This window comes from Pelobates fuscus, chromosome 3 (assembly GCF_036172605.1).
Source record: "Pelobates fuscus isolate aPelFus1 chromosome 3, aPelFus1.pri, whole genome shotgun sequence".
Lineage (NCBI taxonomy): Eukaryota > Metazoa > Chordata > Amphibia > Anura > Pelobatidae > Pelobates > Pelobates fuscus.
Genome location: NC_086319.1, coordinates 196,138,968 through 196,152,300, shown reverse-complemented (window position 1 = coordinate 196,152,300; position 13,333 = coordinate 196,138,968). Strand labels below are relative to the sequence as shown.

At 41.9% G+C, this 13,333-nt stretch overlaps 1 protein-coding gene across 2 annotated transcripts in view; it reads left to right on the top strand.

Moving 5' to 3' along the window:
• LOC134602711 (cationic amino acid transporter 2-like) overlaps positions 1-13,333 on the top strand; it is a 59,007-nt gene that overhangs the window by 25,009 nt on the left and 20,665 nt on the right. For both annotated transcript variants that reach the window (XM_063447868.1, XM_063447869.1), the window contains exons 6-8: positions 1,242-1,464; positions 10,934-11,070; positions 13,015-13,117. In XM_063447868.1, the coding sequence (XP_063303938.1) occupies positions 1,242-1,464; positions 10,934-11,070; positions 13,015-13,117 (463 nt within the window). The remainder of the gene's footprint in view (positions 1-1,241; positions 1,465-10,933; positions 11,071-13,014; positions 13,118-13,333) is intronic.

The window sequence follows — 13,333 nt, the reverse complement described above, 5'->3', positions numbered from 1 at the left end:
TTTTGTTTACATTTTGTTTTGATCAGAACGTGTACTATTGACTCCGTCCCGAAGGGGTTAAAAAGTAAACCCCAAGCTTTAAAAGTTGTTTTTGTTGTTGGAAATATTGGTGAATGATTTTGGTTTCTGGGTTGGTGGCATCCATAATATTTCTTTAATTTAATGTAGTGAAATTTTAGTTGTTTCTATTTCTAGCCATTGCAATTTTTAGGAATTTAAATTTAATTTAGGGGCTGCTGTATTTGTGGACTAAAAAAAGTGAACAAAGCCAGCAAACCCAATCCTCCCCTATCTCAGTATTTTTTGTAATAATGCCAATTTATTTCTACTCAATTTATGATTCCAAATATACATTAAGAGGGCCGAATGAATTGATCTGAAAAATTAGATGGGAATTTTGAAGGGGATATATGTGTGTGCGTGTGTGGCAATGTGTATGTGCATCTGTGTCAGCATGTGTGTGTGTCAGTGTATATACCATATATACCATATACCCCAGCATTCAAACACCAACACTATACACAAATACACACCTGCATTCAAACGCCAACTGTACAGACAAACTGTTTGATTCAAATGGCCACGTTACATATAAATAAAGTCCTAGGTTCACACACAAACCTACTTCATACGAAAACATGCTTACATTTAAACACACAAAAACTACTCACAAATACAACTCTGCAAGGATGGGTAAAGCAGTGTTGTAGTTGCACGACAGATGAGGATCTACTTTCTGGCTACTCTTGCACTAGAGGGTAGCCCCAAATATTTCTAACACATATATACATACACACTATATCTTAATTTAGTGTAATATGCACATTTATACACTTTATCGTAATTTTCGTTTCCTGATTATTAAGTATGACAGCAGGCAGCATTAACCTACATGTTAGCTTCTCCACTCACAGCTGAAAGGACAGGACATAGTACTCTGAGATTGGGATAACTAGATCCCCCTTAAAACATTAGACACAATTCTACTGTTCTGTGAAAGTATGCATTTGTTAAGACAGAGCTGTCACTGTTTCATCTTGCCTTGTGAGCTTATTACCTGTATTTATAGGAAACACAAACAATATATGGCTGTAAGACAAGCAAGAGCCTAGTTGAGTTGTTATAGCAAACACTACATCACTGACTACATAGTGCAAACAAGCTCCTCCCTATCCCCATATAGATGGTTAATAATTTGTTATGGTAACCTTTAAAATAAATTCCATAAACTTGATTTACAGGTGAAGAGGTGAAAAATCCACAGAGATCGATTCCACTTGGAATAGTTATCTCCCTGACTATTTGTTTCCTCGCATACTTTGGGGTCTCTGCGGCTCTAACTCTCATGATACCGTATTACCTCCTTGATTCTAAGAGCCCGCTACCTGCTGCTTTTGAGTACGTTGGGTGGAGTGTTGCCAAATATATAGTAGCTGTGGGGTCATTATGCGCCTTGACTACAAGGTAAGAATGTGTCAACTCAAGTTACCTATTAAACCTTGCATAATACAACAAATAATAAAAGGGATCTACCAGGTACAAACAATATTTTGCAAAAAAAAAAGTCCATATGTTGTGCTAACATTTATTTTTAAACTATTTCTTGGGTTTAAATATATGTTTATTGAAGGGGGTACTCTAACTGCTTTAGCTCATTGTATTGCATTGTGCTGTGATTAATGTGTGGAGCCTGTTTGCTTTGCCCCATCCTTTTTTTTTTTTAGTTTTTTTTTTTCACTAAAGTTTGAATTCAAGTGACAAAATTAGGCAATAATAGTTGAACTGGAAAAATTCTCCAACTCTTGGCTTTTTTTTGTAAATCTTTATTTTGTTGATTTTGTTGAAAAACAGCCAAACATAGAGACACAATGAACATACAGTACATCCATTCAACTTTTTTTCCACATAACATAGCATGCATATAAAGCATGAGGTATAGATAAGGAAATGCATTGTGTCCAGTGTAGTAGCAACGGGGGGAGAGGGGCACTTTTTAGGGGGCAGCTTCACCCACACCCACCCTATTCTGTCCGACTCCACACACTGCACAGGTGAGCACATGGCGGGCCCTATCTTGCCACGCCACGATCATGGAGTCCAACTCCGACAGAGGAAACCAGATTAAGATAGCAGAGAGCACCGTCAGAGCAGCAGCCCTCCAAAGACATGCTCACAGGACGCACAGGCACGCTGGAGCAGGTAAGTACCGATGGTACCTTGTCAGTAAATCCCTGCCTACATACCTATTATACCCTAAGTTGCTGAAAATGTGAGTATATGCTCTAGCAGACATCGGAGTGCCCATTAAGACCTAGGTCCGCCACCATGTGCCCAAATATTTGTGTAGGTCTGCATGCAGCCCATTGTGCTATAGATCAATTCTTCCATAGTACAAAGTTCCTCCATACAAACAAGCCACAAGTCCAGCGATAGCTGGGTGGTCTGCCGCCAAAATAGCGGTATTAGGGTTTTAGCAATGTTTAAAATTCTGATGGTCATATATTTTTTTGTACTTTGTTACAATGGATGTAGTATGGTGTAGGAGGAAGGAGGCCAGTTGGAAAAGGGGGAATGGATATTGTTTTGTAATATGGATTTCAACTCACTAAAATGTAGTAGATTGTCTTGTTTTCTACTTAATTCAGAGTTAGAATAAACACCTACGGCTTAAAAATCCATGTATTTCACCCTTGCACATAAACTGACCCTGATATGAACTGTGCTAACTGCTCTGTAATATGAAATTGCATAATAACACAGATAATGAACTTACAGAACCTCTTTTTAACTGCAAAATATAAAATAAGGTCATAGAGAGTTGAACGTATGTTTAGAAACCAATGCAATTAATGTGCCCTTGCAGTTTATACATGCTAAGTGATCTGCAGTAAGACGAAGTAATTACGATGATCATGTCACCAGGCGCTTGGTTTTTCAAGTTGTATGATATCAACTATCACATCGTATGTCTGATGTGTACTCAACAATCCTGGTGTTAGGGATTTATTCATAACATTCACAACAGGGAGTAACTTAAACTTGGGCCTCAAGTTAATATTTTTGGATAAACTTTTCAAATAAAATTATATTTTTGGATAAACTTTCAAAAATGTTTTTTTAAATATTACAATACCCAAAAATATCCAACATATAAAAAAAGCCATATATCACTATATTAAAATAATAGGTAAACATTAAAATTGTAAATACTTTTAAAAAGTATATCATTTGGAAAGCTTATCCAAAAATATGAAAATCGAGACATTTCCAAATGATTCAATTTAAAACTTACAAATAATTTATGTACAAAATTGACCACTAACGTCTACGGAAATCTTTGTAGATAAATTGTTTGGAAAGTCTTTCTAACAGTATTAAATCATTTGGAAAGCTTATTAGATTAAGGCCTTAGTTTGATCAAACTAAATCAAATCCATAAAGAGACAATATAGGCCTTGGTTTAATATTGTCGGAGATGCTTTCCAAATGCTGTACTGTATTTGGGTAAAATTGTAGATTATGCTAGCTTTAGTGTACCTATAATCTTAATTTTATTAATGACAGGAGGCGAGTATTTGCTTAAGTCTCTCTTTACTAGAACTCCACAGCAGCACAGAAAAACAACCAATCAGAAAAAAGTTAGGTACTATAAAACTCCCCTCCCCATGCATCATTTCCTCTTTCAAGCTGCGACAAAAACAGAATAAAAGGCAGAGAACATCATGGGGAAGAAACGAAGTCCTAGATACGATGAATATAACGACGTCCACCATCCGAGAGTAACCGTCAAACTAGATAGTGTTGATGGACTGTAAGCTGAAACGAAAGCAAAACAGAATCGAACAGGTTGATTATCCAATGAAATGTACTCTGAATAAACATGCAGGTACTCAATGTAGCAACCAAAATTAACCTTAATATGTAGATATCCCAAACCTACTTATGAGGAAACACAGGCATAAGGAACAAGCGACAGGTAGCAGAGACAACAAACAGAGTTGCATACGTACCTGATAATCTAAACTATAACATAAAACAAGGGAGGGACAAGAATGGGTGGGAAATACTCGCCTCCTGTCATTAATAAAATTAAGATTATAGGTACACTAAAGCTAGCATAATCTACAATTTTATAACATGACAGGAGGCTTCGTATTTGCTGTTTCAACGCTCAGTTCACCAATCCAACGCTGTTTGTGTCGCTGATATCCCTTCCAGGAAAATATCAGAGGAATCCTAATTGGACATTCCAAGTATGATAAATGACAGCAGACGGATCAAGGAAGATGCCAGCCGACGAAGCATCTCCAATACGGAAAAAAGCACCATCTGTTGGTAAATCCATTGTACGTGGTGTTGCGACCTGTTTCCTAGCAGTTGGTCCATGAGCTGGCAAGCTGACCTATTAGCCACATTCTTGTGGTCGTATAATATCGAAGGTCAATCTCGGACTTAGGGTGGCAAGAAGAAACTGTCACCCTGTCTCAACTCATGATCCGCAAGGCGACTCCTCCGATCGCGCCAGGGTCATTCGGCAATGCGGCCTTGCAGGTAGATCTCCAATCTCAAGGAATGCGCCTAAGTCCACCACCAAAATCGCAATAGAAAAAACCGAGGAGGATCTTCCGTTCCTCCCTGTCCACCCGGTAAGATGTCTCATCCGAGGATAAATTCATAATGCAGGCAAGAGTGTGGCCAAACCAGCCGTATTCTAAGTGATACCAATATTCCAAATGGACTGTGGAAAAACCCGGACGCAGTAGAGAAAAAGACTCCAAAGGGCGTCCCTTCAGGGTTCCGAACTGAACTTGTGTGGAGGGAACAGTGGACGACTACTCTGGGAATAGTGAATCCCAGAAAACCTTCAAAGGAATGGGAAAAGCTAACTGGAACGCAGATTTCCATCCAGAAATGCCCTCGTCCAAGAGTGAAAGATGTCTGTGTAGGAGTCGGGGCACACCAGGTACCTCCATGAAGTCTCGTAGGTCTCCTCGATGGTAGTTGAAAAACAGGTTAGCGCGAATCCAACAAAATTGCTCTCGTGAGGGAGAAATAGAGCATAGACGTAGGGTCCTCCCCCGAGGAGACTGGGCAGTCCAGCCGTCCAATCCCAAGATCATAAAGACCGGGGAAGTCAAGACAACCGGGGTTTCCGGTCTTACCCTGTGATCCATACGTACGGTTCTTATCTTCAGACCGGGAAATAGGCCTTCCATAATCTTGTTACCCGAGCGAGGCAGTGCCCGTTTGCTCCATGAAGGTCTCCATATCTCCTGGCATCTTGACCTGGGAGAAACTGTCTGCGCAGTTTATTCGTAATGGTCTGGCTATCCAAACAGAAAGCAATCTCTGTATTACATGGTGCAGAATATGCCAAAAAAACCTGCACACTCCTAGCACCGGAGGGCCATCCGTTAGCCGTACCAACTCCAGGAGTGAGTGCCAATAAGTGGGAGATTCCCCCTGTTATACCTCTGAGTATTTCTTGCGCGTATTACAGCGGTCCGGATCCAGGGATCTAGTCTAAACATGTAAGTCTTGCATGACCAGGCGGATCTCTAGAACGAAGTCAGTAGCGTGGAAGTCCGCTCTAATTCAATGTAGGAGGGACGCACCTCTATGTAGTCATCGATGTTTTGCACAGGTACAAGTCTGTGTGATGAACAAATGGCCGGTACAGTAGAGCGTCGATTGTATGAGAGAGCCGCGTTCTCTACTACTGTGATCGCATACCGTGAGAGCGTTCGGCTGTTAGCCTGAGCGGGCCGCACCCGTTAGTAACCAACAGCAGAGTCCACATCCGTGACCAGTTCTCTCTATGCGAGTGGGTCCTCCCAACCTGTCCTCTGAATCCAGCCCGGTATCTGGTTGAGGACGAGTGAGGGGTTGCGCCCTCTGATAACAAACCAGTATCCGGTTCAGTATGAGAGGGCTCGCCCTCTTTTCCCGAAAGTAAATATACGCGGACCGAGGTGATGGAGGGCCGCACCCTCCCGTGGTGTAAATTAGAGCCCTTAGAGGTTCAGGGTGACCAAACTGTAGGGCGCACCAATTATTAATGTCAGCCTAAGGCTGAGGGCAATCTTCGGAAACAACGATGGAAAACTATCAACCGACTATCCGGATCCCGTGCGTGCGCGCGGGGTCCAGGTAGACCATTGGTAGTCTGAGGAAAGCTGGAGACGTTCTCCTGCGATCCACGAGTGCCCGGGAGGTCGGAGGAGGTCAAGTCGGCCTCCAGACGACCCGAGCGAAAAAGAAAAGGAAGTCAAGAAAAAAACAAAAAGCAACAATAAACGTAGATAAGAGAAAATACCCCCATCCTATCTCGGATAGAAGGCAAACAGCAGGCCGGAAGGTACGAAAAATAAGTCCCACTGGACAGGGCCAGGAGCTAACCCAACGCAGGAAAAAAACTACCGAACCCATAAGGGTTCCGGGAGGCAGATACGGAGTAGCTGGCAAAGACAAGGAAAAACACAGCTTTCTCCTGTAGGAGAGTGAGTACCGGTCCTTGCCTGTGCGAAGTTCTCCTTGGAGATGTGCCGACGCCGGTTTGGAGTAAACCGTGGGTGTGTCCGGGGTCTTCATAAGAAACTTTGCCCTTCAGTCATGAGGTTTAGGGTCTTCACCCTTCCCACCATCTTCAGATGGCCGTATACTGGTGTCCCCTTGAACACTATGGCAATGGTGTTTGTCTGGACACCTGCCTATCACCATGTCACTGGTGGACACTGGGTTTTCCCCAGTGATATTACCCCTGGCCTGCGGCCAAAGAGGGGTTCGGCACCAATAGTGTACCAGTAGGGCATAGACCCAGCAGGCCAAACGAATGGACACAGAAAGGTTAGTCAGGCATATAGTCACAGACATAGCAGGCCATACAAGTAGGCACCGACATAGCAGGCTATTCAATGGGGCACAGACATAGCAGGCCAATCAATGGGGCACAGACATAGTAGGCCGTTTTAATGGGCACAGGCATAGCAAGCCGTTTAATGGGCACAGGCATAACAGGCCGGTCTTATAGGCACAGACAAAGTAGGCCGTTCTTATGGGCACCGATATAGCAGGCCATTCTTATGGGCACAGACATAGCAGGCCATTCTTATGGGCACAGACATAGCAGGCCATTCTTATGGGCACAGACATAGCAGGCCATTCTTATGGGCACAGACATAGCAGGCCATTCTTATGGGCACAGACATAGCAGGCCATTCTTATGGGCACAGACATAGCAGGCCATTCTTATGGGCACAGACATAGCAGGCCATTCTTATGGGCACAGACATAGCAGGCCAATCAATGGGGCACAGACATAGCAGGCCAATCAATGGGGCACAGACATAGCAGGCCAATCCTGGGTCGTGTATTATTGTTATATTATTATAACACGTTATTTATATAGCGCCATCCAATTCCGTAGCGCTTACGAGGGGTACTGAGTGAGAGTGGGGACCTCTGAGCTGGATAGAGGCCCCTAAAAATTAGTAGATCCTCAGAGCATCCTGTGACGTAGGACCCCTAGACACCAACCCTTTTAGACAGCGTAATGCCGTGTGAATAACCTGAACCGGGACTGGCGGTCCCCCAAGTGCCCAGCAGGGAAAAAGTGGTATTCCAGCTGTATTGGGTATAAGCGGAAGTATTCCAGTGACCATCATGCCCATGAATGTAAGATGCACTGAGCGAAACTGTCCTTGAACTGTGAATAGGTAAGCATATGCTCTCACCGATCTGTTAGGAATTCTAGCGTATTATAGATTACCATCATCATACCACCTGCAGGGGTTGTGAAACCACGGACACTGCGAGGAGAAGGGTTAAACCATAGCCAGATTAATGAATTCCCCCGAGAACCTGATAAAATTGTGTCGCATCAGCGTAGACTGGTCTCCCATACCAGTTTGAGGCAGAGCCAGGTCTGATAGCCATATACATGCCATGGACAGATAATTCATACCAGAGCAGTCCCATCTGAGACCTCATAGCTGGACCAGAAAAATATATTATCATTATTGCCATTTATATAGCGCCAACAGATTCCTACTCAGAAGCATATGAATCTGAGAGCTAACTGGCACTGTCTACCTTTGTACAGAGCCTGTACAACTGAGTACATACACACCTGTAACTCACGGAAATCTGTGATACGCGCAGAAATTAGCAATATGTACAGACTGCAAAACTCTCAGCTATCTGAGAAATACACTGCCAGCAAAACACACAGCGATCTGTGATTCGCACTGACAGCAAACACACAGCAACTGTGACATACACGGTCAGGAAAACGAAATCTAGAAATACACTGTCAGTGAAACGCACAGCCAACTGCGACATACACTGTCAGAAAAAACTAAATCCTGAAATACACTGTCAGAAAAACACAGCAGTCTGTGAAATGCACTGTCAGCAAAGCTCAAAACATCTGTCATACACACTGTCAGTAAAACGAAATCTGTGATATTGTCAGGGTCTTACCTGAGTTGGGAGTCTGTAGCGCAGATATGTTGCTCACCCTTGCAGATAGCCACAGGCCGAGGTGGTCAGGTAAGAATTCACCTGGCCTGTGGGTCTGTGCACGGGGGCTGTGCAGGATGCAGTACCAAATACGCAGGACAGGCAAGGACTGAACCAGCAGGATAGTCGAGGGATAGCCGAGGTCAAAGGATGCCAGAGGTCAGGAACAACGAGGAGTAGCCGAAGTCAAGGGATGCCAGATGTCAGAATAAACGAGTCAGAAGCCGGGGTCAATAATACGAAGTAGATAAACAGGAGCACTGGTACAAACAGGAACACAAGATCAAAGACTTGACACTGATCATAGGGCGAGGCTGGGTTTAAATACCCTGCTGATGACCGATCAGAGTCAGGTGAGACACAGCCAAGTCAAGGTGCAGCCCCCGGTGTAGTAGCCATGCCAGGATGAACAGGAACGGAAACAGTAGTCTCTGTGTAAAGCTGCTGTGGCTCAGAGGCAGAAAGCAGGACTAGGGCTGATAAGTTCCCCGGTTCCCCTGTTGGGAACTCCAGGAGCGACCACATCTGGCTGTCTGTCTAACAGGTGAGAACCCTGACAGATATACAGCGTCAGTCAGACACACAGCAAAACTGCATATACATGGTAGAAAAACTAAATCTAGACATACGCTGTCAGTAAAACATACAGCGATCTGAGAAATACACTGTCAGCAAAAAACCCCACAAAATTTACAGCAAACTGTGTATATGTGCCAAACACACATCAATCTCAGGTAGAATATGCCAAAAAGCCCATGTCACCTAAACACAGTAATCTGTAACATATACATTGAAGGAGAGCTGACAATCAGAGAAGACCTGGCATGACAGTGAGGAGAGGGGTCGGGGGGGCGAGCGGGTTGCAATTGCCCTCCCCTCCCCCGGCGGACACATGCAGTCCGCGGATTGAGCCGGCCAAGGTAGGCAGCCACGTGCCGAGACTCCGGTAGGCGGTATCCTAATACCGCGACCGGAGGAGAAGCAAACCACAGGAGGGGCAGCGTAATGCTCCCTCCTCCCCTGGCGGGCATGCGGTCCGCGGGTAAAGCCTCCGGTCGGTGGTATCATAATACCGCGACCGGAGGAGAAGAACCACAGGAGGGGCAGCGTAATGCTCCCTCTTCCCCCTGCGGACATGCGGTCCGCGGATAAAGCCGCCGGCAGGCGGCCACGTGTAAAGCCTCCGGCCGGCGGGTGTGAGAAAAAACAGAGCACCCCGCGACCGGAGGAATGAGGTCCAGGGGAACAGAGAAGGCAAAATTAAAGGGGACAGAGAAGGAAAAACATCCCATGAAGATGAGGAGATAACAAAATAAAGACAAACTCCCCACAAACCCCAGAGCAATAGGCAGAGGTGAATAAAGTGAAACACACAAACAAGTCCCCAAATAAAAATAAGTGAAACACTGAAAATATAATTAAAATCCCAAAGCCACCCACTAATGTTAGCAGGAGGCAGTGGTACTCTGACCTGTACTGATGCGGAGCAGCAAAGAAAGAGGAAATGATGCATGGGGAGGGGAGTTTTATAGTACCTAACTTTTTTCTGATTGGTTGTTTTTCTGTGCTGCTGTGGAGTTCTAGTAAAGAGAGACTTAAGCAAATACGAAGCCTCCTGTCATGTTATAAAATTATGTAATATTATGAAAAATATTAGAATTTTATAATATGTTGGGATTTTTTTGATACATTGATATATGTTTTTATACATGTTATATTTTTGTATATTTTAATATGTTTAAAAAATAATTTTAAAAGTTTATTCAAAAAGAGTGAACCATTTGTAAAGCTTACCTACAATATTAAATCGAGGCCAGTTTTAGTCAGTCTTTTTACTTGAAGCCCCCGTTGTTTCTGTGACAAATCATCAACATTCATATAAAGTTAGACAGTGTATCATATTGTAACCCGATTTTAATGATTCATTACACCTGAAAAGGTTCCCACAGCTAGCTTACATTTACATATATATATATTAAAGGAAACAATAACATTTAGAATGTAACAAAAGGAGGAAAGATCATTCTAACTAACATGGATAAGTATTTACAAATGCCAATTTAGGATATTTTGTATTTTTATAAAAGTATTAGTGCCCTATCCCTCTCCCCACATCCCCTCAAAAATATTTTAGAATAATTTGACTTCTTATCTGGTTCCGCTGCGCGCTGCCGCCCTCAACAGCCAACAGAGATTCGATAAGCCCTGTATAGGTGCTTCCATTAGCTCTCCTGAGCTATATTCTGCAGTGAAGGGTTGGTTCATTGTCTTAGGAAGTCAGTTGATCACTCACAGTCAATGAGCTAACTGGTTTAGACAACACACACACCTAGATTTCACCTGATTTTTGTTTGTTGCTGACTGTGTAATCTTCATTCACTTATTATCCCCCATCCCTCAATTATTTTTTTAGTCTTCTGGGATCCATGTTTCCTATGCCACGGATTCTCTTTGCAATGGCAAGAGATGGATTACTTTTTCAGCCACTGTCCAGGGTGAGCAATCGCCAGAGCCCAGTTGTAGCCACCATGGCTTCGGGAGTTGTGGCAGGTGAATAACAATGTTTCACTGTTTTATGATCAGATTTTTCTATCTTAGAATAAGATGCGTGTGAGAGTAAGTGCTGGTTTCTATTTTGCAAATATTATTTTGCAATATTACTACATGTGAACATATCCTAGTGCGCTAGGGTCAAAATTATATGCAATATGCAATAAAAAAGGCAAGTCAATGAAAAAGATGGTATGTTACTATTGTCTGTTGTCACCACTAAGAATGTGCCAACAGGGATATGCAATATATTTTGCAATTTTGCATTTACCGGTAAATCGATTTTTCGTAAGTGATAAGCCTGTTTTCCATAGCTATCTCACCAGGTAGATACATCTGGGAAAATCAGGTCAAAACTACTTTTATGCATGCAAAATATCTCGAAAACAGAGCAAACCCATGAGAAAAAGTGTACCGAATGTGGTAATTGCAAAATGAATCCACACTAAAAGCCAACATTACAAAACAAGAACACAGTGACATATGCTAACTCTTTTGCTAAATGCCTGTAACAGTCATTAATTGATCATTCATTTATCAATTCTGTGGCTATATAGCATTGATCATTAACCGATCAATAATAATTAATACACTCTCTAAATACAATATATATGCAGTCAATAGACAATTAGCCTGTATTGCTGTGTTCATTAATTATTGATTAGTTAATGATTTGTTGCATATGGCCTAAGCATATTCTCAAAAGTCAATAGTGAGTCCTACTATTTTACACTTTGACCTTGATGTTACATTTAGGCCATATGCGTAACAAGTTAGATGAACATTTATGTAACATCCATCTTCCACTATTGTTGCTGAAAGTTATATGAATATAAGCTCACAATTGCCTCTACAGTTCTATGTTCCAATTTACAACTTTGATGCTCCAAAGATCATTTGCGTGATTCCTGGCAACAGCAAGGATGCCCTTCCTGAGCAGCATCTGCTGCTTTATTTCTAAAATGGGGTACCTAGGGTTCTCTGGAAACAATAGGCTCTAGTTCTACCATATATATATATATATATATATATATATATATATATATATATATATATATATATATATATATATATATATATAAATATATATATATATAAAAATAACCAAATTACTTGCACCATAGAAGAGCAAATGTGATTGTTTTGTGATTCAGAATTTCTTCCTGTTGACAAAAAAAAGAGAAATGAATGATGGGGGAAATAAAATATGGATAGGGGACAGCCACTAAATGTTGATTTTACATCCAGATCGAGTGAGAAGTGTCCAATAGAGGGAAAAAAAGCAAGGAGGAGATGTAAAATAAACAAATATTAATATATATATATATATATAAATATATTTATTTACCCGCTATTTACGTATACATATATATGTATGTATATATATATATATTTATATTTATAAATATAAATATATATATATACATACATATATATGTATACGTAAATAGCGGGTATATAAAATATATTTATATATATTTATGAAGCAAATGGCATAATCTGTACATAATATTTATATTTTGCAGTACACTAGTTGGCCCATATTTGTGTCTCTTTGGTTCATCTGAATCATTTCCACGAATATGTTGCATTAAGATATTCAGACAAGATAATCCACCACTTGGTCAACTATCGGACTACCCTTACCAAATGTTTTTTTCCAGACAAAGTGATTCGGCTGAACCATGCACAAGTCTAGGCATTAGCTGCTAAATCCTCCTATGCAGGATGATTCCTCAGGTCCACAAAAGCATCGGATCTCATGAAATTCCAGAGTTTTTAACAACATACCCTGTGCCAGCATATCAGGCTGACAGCAATTGAGACCTTCTCATCCAAATGTACAGGAGGCTCCCTGTATAACATGTCATTAGCAAGAAACCACACATTTGTCAGTGTTGGTTTTGTTTTACATACGTATGTACTAATTTTTATTGCTTACAGCTCTCATGGCATTCCTTTTTGATCTGAAGGCTCTGGTTGATATGATGTCTATTGGAACCCTGCTTGCCTACACATTGGTATCTGCTTGTGTCCTACTGCTAAGGTAATGAAAGTAATCTGAAACTGTAGAATTATAGCAAATAGGCAGTGCTGTGGGCAAAAAGACCTTGACTCACTCAAGAAGTCAAAATGGCAAAAGAAAAGGTAAAATAGCACTTGCAAGCACTGGCAGATCCCCTCCTCGATGCTCTCCCCTGCCGGCAAATGCAGGACTGGCACTGTCCAAGCGCCAGCCCTGCAATGTGCCTTCATCAGAGAT